The sequence below is a fragment of the Macadamia integrifolia genome, chromosome 13, assembly GCF_013358625.1.
Source record: "Macadamia integrifolia cultivar HAES 741 chromosome 13, SCU_Mint_v3, whole genome shotgun sequence".
Taxonomy (NCBI): domain Eukaryota; kingdom Viridiplantae; phylum Streptophyta; class Magnoliopsida; order Proteales; family Proteaceae; genus Macadamia; species Macadamia integrifolia.
The window spans coordinates 10,163,369-10,172,247 of NC_056569.1; the positions used below are offsets into that span (position 1 = coordinate 10,163,369).

At 37.2% G+C, this 8,879-nt stretch overlaps 1 protein-coding gene across 1 annotated transcript; it reads left to right on the forward strand.

Moving 5' to 3' along the window:
* Nucleotides 1-2,982: 2,982 nt before the first annotated feature.
* LOC122059299 (40S ribosomal protein S26-3-like) lies at nt 2,983-4,123 on the forward strand. Its single transcript, XM_042622014.1, has 5 exons — nt 2,983-3,124; nt 3,236-3,328; nt 3,431-3,515; nt 3,628-3,758; nt 3,870-4,123. The coding sequence occupies exons 1-5, from the start codon at nt 3,122-3,124 to the stop codon at nt 3,933-3,935; spliced, it is 378 nt and encodes a 125-aa protein (XP_042477948.1). The 5' UTR covers nt 2,983-3,121; the 3' UTR covers nt 3,936-4,123.
* Nucleotides 4,124-8,879: the final 4,756 nt, after the last annotated feature.

Consider the following 8,879-nt stretch of genomic DNA (forward strand, 5'->3'; position numbering starts at 1 on the left):
CCAAAAAGAAGTTAAGAGATTTTTTTTTTTGAAATTCGAAAAAGATATCCTGAGAAGCTTGAAGGCCACGAGGTGGCGTTGCTTTCAAAAAGTTGTTCCATCTCCAATAATAAGAGTTGTTTTCTCCCATATTGAAAGTTCAAGGGAAGAAATAGAGACTGAAGTTTGCTTAAGAATAAAGTTAGACGTATGAAGCCACTTAAGTTATTTTCTATTTTGATATATATAAATATAACAAAGGGAGGGGATCGTCGTCAAGCTACGAGGCCCTTGCGTTGTGTTTGATATTTTAAAATGTAACCGCATGCGTACGGATCAGTGTAGCTACGGGTAGAACACAAGGAGAGCAGCCACTTTATTTATTTATTTTTTTTTTTTTTTACTTTTTTTAATAATGTGAAAATGAACCGATTAATGGTTGTCATCTAATTATAATTACCGTCCTAAACATATGTATCTAAAATAACGTCCTAACCATTCGTCATCTAAGAATTTAAAAACGCAAGCCACGCAATTAAAATTAAATAAATAAATAGCTGAAAATAAACACCCCACGCAATTAAAAAGCAATGAAGGAAAAAAAATGTTGAAATACAAATAAAGTAAAAAAAATGGGACAAAGCTAGAGAGAGACTTACAAGTAGGTTTCTCTACTTAGCCCGAGGGATGCATCATAATATGAGCCTCTCTACTTGACTAGAGAGTCATTTTTACAAGGGTTACTCTACTTGGCTTTAGAAAAAGGGAGACAATTAAAATAAAAGCAATAAATTTATAGTTCTATGGCTAGGAGGGGCAAAGCCAAAACATACACTAACCATGAACCTTGGGGAAAAGGGATAGCAATAATGTAACGACTGAAATTAAAATCCTAAATTAAGAAAGAAATGGTGGTAGAAGAGGGAATGAGAAGGGGAAAAAAGATTACTGAAGGAGTCTATTTACTTGAACTTCAACTATTGAACTGAAAAATTGATCGATTTGAGAAACTACCAGTACTAAAAACCAGATCTAGAATAAATCAAATCTGAAATTTCTAGTACTAGAGAAAACAAATCTTAAGAAAAAAAAATTGAACTTGAAAGACATGCTTCATAGATTGTTCTTGTCACCTAGAACTAGAACTTGAAAATTACAACTTCAATTGCTTAAATAATAAAAATAAAAGACTGAATCAAAAACAAAAGTGCTTGCATTAATTGAATAAAAAGAACTTACAAAAGTGTTTAAAGCATAAACCTAGAACTAGAGCTAGAGAAAGAGAAAACTAGAGAAAAAGATAGAGCAACTAAAAAAAAACCCTAGAAGAAGAATGAAGTGCTTCCTCCCCTTGTGTTAATTTTATTATATAGAGAATGGGGGAGAATATCTTTAGCTTCTAAAAAAAAAATGATTTTTTTTTATCTTGTTGACAAGGTGGAGGATAGAGAAGATAGAGAATTGTATGAAGTAGGGAATCTCCAACAATTTTGCTTCATTTTTCCTTTTTTTTTTTATCTCTCTTCTTCAAATGTGGGTAGCATCTTGGATGATTTTTTTTTTTTCTTTTCATCCTCTTGTGTAAGAAACCCTTTGGCCGACCTCCTTTGAGTGATGAGTATGAGCAAAATGGCAACTAAGACGTTCGAACTTGAGACCTCCTAATAAGGAAGGGATTTTGCACATCACAACTCACCAACTACCCTAGGTAGTTGTTGTTACCAAAAACAAATCTTCAATCACTTAAGGATGTGATCCATCGATTCTTGTTGGCATTTGAAATATTCCTTGTACCTCTGGGACAACTGCAAACGGGCTACTTCTGCATCTCGGTTCAATTCTGATCCATTATTCTTTTTCTAATCTGAAAAGAATAATCACTTATACAGTTGACCAAATGAATGTGTACTTTTAATTGAACACATCCATCTTGCTCAAAATTTCGTCATCTTCGCAACCATGAAAAAAAATATGACATTTTTACATGTAAAATTAGAGATATAGTACCTGATATTCCTTATGGCCTTGAAAATATAAAACCTGTAAAAATAGAGTAAAACCTAAGGTAACTCCATTCTAAATATGTAAAATGCATGTCTTACTACCCTAGATTTCACACATAAATGTACTCATCACGTTGGCAGCAATCCCTCTGCATCAATATATTGGCCAATGAGAGCGCATGTAAGGGGCATCCAACAAGGGTGATATTTTTTATTTTATGGGGGCATGACGGTCATTTTGCCCTTTTGTGTCTGGGTACAGGTGTCTCACAACTTAGCAACCTTCTCTTTCCCATACAAAAAGGGAGAAAGAATGTTGCTAGGCAACATAGCATATGCGTGTCTCTTTTTGTCTATCTCTCTTATTCCTCCTATAAAATGACATATCTGCTCCTATTGTGAGAGGAAAGAGATACAAACACGAAGGCGCTAGCGTGCACTATACAACTAGATAAGGAACTCAATCACATATAAAAATGTGCAAATTTATGGAAAAAATAAGCCTAAAAGGTAACATGGCCCCCTCGCCCAGACATAGGGGAGGCAAAATGATTGCCCCACCCCCATGAAAATCAGAAATCCCTCCATTGTTGATACTTCTATAAACTTTCCCATTGGCCCTTACACTGGTATAGGGCCACGTTACCTTTTAGGAAACCCCTCTCCCTAAATTTATATACATGGCTAGATTGGGCCATATCAGATTTGACCCAAGCCCGGTCTAGCTCGACCGGGGCTATGAATCTCAACCCTGGTCCGACCTGCGGGCTGAAAATCCCATCCCAGCCATGTCGGGCTCAACGCAGGCTTCGGGCAGGCTCAAGCTCACCAGGAAAACTTGCATCCCTATGGGCTATGGCCTATTCCCTGGCAAGAACTCTTATCTCATGGGCCTTGGACTAGAGGATCCCCGATTCCATGCCCAAAATAGAGATTGAGGGTAATATCGTAATAGGGAGCCGCAGAACCCGACTTCACTTGCAAAAACAAAACCCTAATCCATCATAAAAGGATACCTCTTCTTCTATATCGCTTCTGTCCATCCCAGACTAAGAAACTCCCCCCCCCCCCCCTCTTTTCCCTCCCACAGAAGTTAGCTGCGCCGGAAGGAGATCTGATCTTTCTGGTTTCCATCCGCAATGGTATGAATCGATCTTCCTACTCACAATTCACAGCACCTCGTTTGTTCCTTCTCTCTTTTCTGATTCTCATTATTTGCTTTTTCTTCTAATGCTTACTACTACTCATCACAGACGTTCAAGAGGAGAAACGGGGGCCGAAACAAGCATGGCAGGGGCCATGTCAAATTCATCCGCTGCTCCAACTGCGGCAAATGTTGCCCCAAGGTCTTTTTTTTTTTTGGTTCTCGAATCGTTATTTTTCAGAATAATTTTATATTCAATTATGTAGAATTTATTGGTTTTTTTTTTTTTTTTCGTATCTGCTAGGATAAGGCAATCAAACGATTCCTTGTTCGCAACATCGTAGAACAGGCTGCGGTTCGTGATGTTCAGGAAGCTTGCGTTTACGATGGTAATTTGTCATTTATCTGTTCGGAGTCATTGGATTGGAATTTTTTTTTCAGTTTGTTTTTAAGGTTTTCACTTTACAAATATGAATGTGGCCTCTTTTTTATTATGGAAAGGCTACACTCTCCCCAAGCTGTATGCTAAGATGCAATACTGTGTCTCCTGCGCTATCCACTCTCATGTGGTTCGTGTGAGGTCCCGCACTGATCGCCGCAAGCGTGAGCCTCCTCAGCGTTTCAGACGCAGGGTATGTCTTCACTCTTGTCGCTTTGTTTATAAATTTTGTTATTTGAAAGAATGAATTGATGCATGTTTATGGTTTATGCTTATGTTGCCTTCATTTGATTGAATTTTTCAGGATGATATGGGAAAGCCGGGACAGGGTCAACGCCCACCTGGTGCTGCAAATCCTGTCCGCTCATGATGAGTTTTTGTTCTTTAGTTTCTGGATTTTTTAATTCTGTAGGAAGGATGTCAATGTACTTGAACATGGATTAGTATTTCAATTTTGCAGCTGAGTTTTGTTGACTACATTGTTTTTAGAATTTTGGGTACTCAAATGGAAAATGTGAACATATAAATCTTCTCTCTTAATCAAATTTTAGTATCCTTTTGTTGCCGGCCTTTTTTTGTAGTGATAGCAATGTTATTTATTTTCCTGGTGGGTTTTACTGATTTTCAATTGTTCTTTGCGTGCGTGAATAAGGATTTCTGAGTTGTCACTCTTTTTGTATGGGAATATAATGAAGCATTAGATGAACCAATTCAATTGGAGATGAATTGTAACTTTTGACTAGATTAGATGTAATTGCCTAGTTGCTCTGTTTGACGCTTTACTTGTTTATGTATTCCCAAGGTAGGAAAACATTCCTAGCAGGACATTATTGATGGTGATATGTATCCAATAGTTGCATATATGACCATATCCATGAATTGTAATTCAAAAATTAGGGGCTCATCTAAATTGTCTACTTAAATGTGGTTTTTCTGATACATTGTTGAGTCTTCTAGGTTTCTTCCTTAATGTCAACCTCCTTCAATGTGCTTTTGCTGATAATTATGGTTTAATATTTGCTTGCTAGATTGTTACTAGCTTTTTGATCATGTCAAGTCAATTTGTTCAATAGATAGGAAATTTTTATGCAAGGACTAGATAAATTGGGGGAAAGCCTCAGATGAGAGGTTCTGTACCTCATATCTATTTGGGTACCAACCGTTATGATTTTAAGACATTTGGCTCCGCTTCCAGTCAGATTTGTTGGAGAGTGAACCTAAGCTAGAGGCATGTGTGAGCCAGTACCATAAAACCTAGGTTCTTACTGTATCTGGGTACTGGGCAATATTTCCTTAGATGCCACATATACATCAGTGGTCTTGTCTGCGACCAAGCTAGCACATTTTAGGGCTAGTACTTGCATTTGGGCGGGATTGGTTTTACTCTTATGTTCTTCTATCCTGTTATGATTGCATGCTTCCTCTCAAATGAACTAAGGGCTTATCTTAATTGTTTGCTTAAATGTTTTTTTTTTTTTTTCTGATACATTGTGGAGTCTTCTAGGTTTCTTCATTCATGTCAACCTCCGTCAATATTCTTTTGCTGATAATTATGGTAGGAAAAGTTAATTGTTCCTAGCCTTTTGACCATGTCAAGTCATTTTGTTCAATGGATGGGAAGTTTTATGCTAGGGCGATAACTTGGGGGTTGCCTCAGACCACAGTTTGTGTACCCGTTGTCTATTTGGGTCCAGCCTTTATGATATTAAGCATTTGGCTAGGCTTCCGGTCAGATTTGTTGGAGAGAACCTAAGATAGAGCCATTTGTGAGAAATTACTGTAGAAGCTAGGTACTTACCATACCTGGGTAGTTAGCAGATTTCCTTAGATGCCATATATTCATCTGTGGTCTTGTCTGCAACCAAGCTAGCGCATTTGAGAAGACTAGTACTTGCACTTGGGTGGGATTAATTTGACTCTTATGCTCATCTATTGCGTTATGATTGTATGCTTCCTCTCAAATGAACCAGGGGCTCATCTAAATTGGTTGCTTAAAATGGGGTTTTTTTTATACATTGTGGAGTCTTCTAGGTTTCTTTCTTCATCTCAACCTCCTTCAATGTGCTTTTGCTGTTAATTATGGCTTGGTAATCTGGTATGCCGACTTTTCCTAGCCTTTTGTTCAAGTCATTTGTTCAATTGATGGGAAATTTTATGGAAGGACTAGATAGATTGGGGGTTACCCCTAGACGATAGGTTGTGTAACTGGTATCTGTTGACTATTTGGACGCCAACCATTATGATTTTTAAGCATTTGGCTAGGCTTTCAGTCAGATTTGTTGGAGAGAACCTAAGCCAGAGGCATTTCTGAACAAGTACTGTAAATCTTAGGCACTTACCATATCTGAGTAGTTGGCAGATTCCCTTAGAGGCTACATATTTATCTGTGGAATCTACAACCAAGCTAGCGCATTTGAGGAAACTAGTACTTGCATTTAGGTGGGATTAATTTGACTCTTATGCACTTCTATCCATAGTCGTCAAGGCTTCGCCTAGACACCTGGCCTGCTCCAACATCTTGGGGTTACCTAGACACTGGCAACTATGCTTCTATCCCATTATGATTCTATGACTCTTATGTGTTTCTATCCACAGTTGTCAAGGCTTCACCTAGGCACCTGGTCCCTCCAACATCTTGGGGTCTCCTAGACACTACGATAGCTATGCTTCTATCCAATTATCATTCTATGCTTCCTCTTATTTAAGGATATAGATTTTGCACTGAATTTACTGACTAAAGAGTAATGAGTAGTGCCTGACCACTTGACAATAAAATTTCTTCTGTGGGTTGCTACTGAATTTTGTTCTATGGTTATATCCAAGCTTGAAGTCTAAAGTAAAAGTGTGAAAATTACTAGTCTTAGTATCCAGTTGGATGTAGTTCTTAAAATTTTTTAACATAGGCTGTCGGTAATGTGAAGTGTGTTACATATATGCTCAATACCTCTTGGTCTCGAGTTCAGTGACTTGGTTATGCCCCCCCCCCTCTCTTGCCGACTCCGTGTGAATGGATGGATTTGATGTTGCACTTGACTATTTGGATTGTTCAACATGTCGATGGTTGTTCAAGGCTTTTGCATTCTTACTGGTGCAGGTTGATGCACATGTTAAATGCTGATTTAGCTGCGAACGCATTGTTGAAAAAAAATTGAGTTCTTTGCAGGGTTGAAAATGTGCTAGGTGGGATGTTTTTTTTTTTGCCAATTTAGTCTTGATGCATAATAGTGGCACTACAATAAGGGTTCCCAAGCTCTAGAAATATTTCTGTAATTTATATACATGAACAATAGCATGTTAGAATTTCCGTTGAACTAGCATCATGGTATATTCTGATTTTGTAATTGTGTTGTGAAAGGGACCCCTGTTCGCGTTTTAGAAATTGGATTAGAGGTCTGAAGCTAAAAGGATGGGCTCTTTGTCATTCAGCGTTGAAACTTGATACTTCTTAGGGTAGGCTTTTAATCAATTAGAAAGATTTCGGTGAGATTTGTGTCTTGTTTAGTTTCTTTACTAAGTACATTTGAACAACTTAGGGCATGTAATTCCCAAATAAAGTGGGGAGAGTATCCAATTGTAATGGTTTTGGGTAAATATTAGAAGAAAAAAGGAGTTTGGGGAAATGGGTTATTGTAAAGATATGATATTGATGAAAGAGTTCTTGATATGCGTGGACATAAATTATGATCCAACTACTGGAGGCGTGTGGCCGCAAGTTTCCTATCTGGGGAATTCATGGTTGCTATAACAGAGTGCTTGTTGTGAGTGATTGTGAAGGTAATTTGATGTCCCAAATTTTGGGAATGCTTTCTTTGTGTTCCCATTGGCTCTTGCATGATTAGGAACCACACTCTTCAGCAGGAACAGGAAACACTTCCAGTTATCCAAAAAAAGGAAACACTTCCTAATATGTTTTTGGGAAAATGGTTGTCTGGGAGTGAAGCTTATGTCAGTGCCGAAATTGCCTCTCTCTCCCTCTCCAAGAAGAGGCAAATATTTTATTTTTACATGGAGCACCATGCTTCGAGAAGGAGTTCTTTTTCCTCATTTTTCTTCAGTTTAAGGATTTCCTAAATATGACTTTTGACTTCTACTCACATTAGTTGTTTCCATCATATCCATTTGAGAACATTTTTGTGTCAAACCTGTCTACAAAGAAGCAATATGGTGTGACATAGCCCGTCGAGATAGAGGGAAACAAACGATATGGTGAAACATAGCCCGTAGAGAGAGAGAGAGAGAGAGAGAGAGAGAGAAGCAATATGATGAAATATAGCGTTTTGAGAGTAGATTTTTTCTTTTCTTTCGGTATGGGTATTAAAAATGGGAAAAGGCTCTTTGAACCTAAGGTGCACACTGCACTTCCTCACATTCTCGTTTTTCCTTATTGATTTTTTTCTTTCTAAATAAATGAGTAAACAATGTTCATGTGTATAGCAGTTTAAGCGTAAGAAACACCCTAGGTCCAGAGAACCCTTCACCAAATTATTTTGCATTTGGGCGCTTAAGTTCAAGGTGAGTGTTGTATTAGTGGTTAGCCCCATACAAGTCCAATCTCCAAAGCCCAGAAAGACCTGACGAAAACCATCCAATTTAAGATGTGGCAGACCGGATGCTCCCCAGCACGTTACATTTTATTCAAGTTTGATTTACTCAGGCTATATTTGGTAGGGTAATTTAAAAGGTTGCAAAGGAAATTTGAAAGGAAGCAAAGTGAAAATTTTCAAATTTAAACTAATAATAATAATAATAAATAAATAACTTTGCAATATTACCCCATGTGATTATATAAAGTACTTAAATTTCTTACCATGTTTATTAATGATATATTTACATTTTGTTACAAAAGGTTTTAGATAAAAGGTAAACAAAAATTTAATAACCAAATGTAGAATTATTTAGAGCTAGTGATATAGTTCTTTTAATAGAACATCTACTATTTGGACATCCCCTCCCCTTTTTATGTATCATTTTATCTTTGCTGATGCTTGTGGGACCACATTTGGCCTCTCAATCTATTATTAATTAATTTTTTTAATAAAAATAAAAATAAAAAATAGAGCTAGGGATCTAGTAACAAGGGATAATATGATTACAAAAGTTCTTTTTCAAGTTTGAAATTTTCATTTCTCTTGCCTTTAATTCCCCTTGTGACCAAATGAATATCTATGAAATATCTCATCTATAGTTCTTCTGTCCACTATCCTTACCAGTTCTGCAGACTAGCCAAGTTGAAGCACGTATAATATAAAGTCATTATGGAAGTATATCCATTGAATTGCTTTCCAATAAGCTCCTCTTTTGGTAGACCACTCCA

Coding starts and splice junctions, on each gene's coding strand:
- LOC122059299 (XM_042622014.1), top strand. Junction 3,329..3,430: donor GCGGCAAATGTTGCCCCAAG/GTCTTTTTTTTT, acceptor CGTATCTGCTAG/GATAAGGCAATCAAACGATT. Junction 3,759..3,869: donor CTCAGCGTTTCAGACGCAGG/GTATGTCTTCAC, acceptor TGAATTTTTCAG/GATGATATGGGAAAGCCGGG.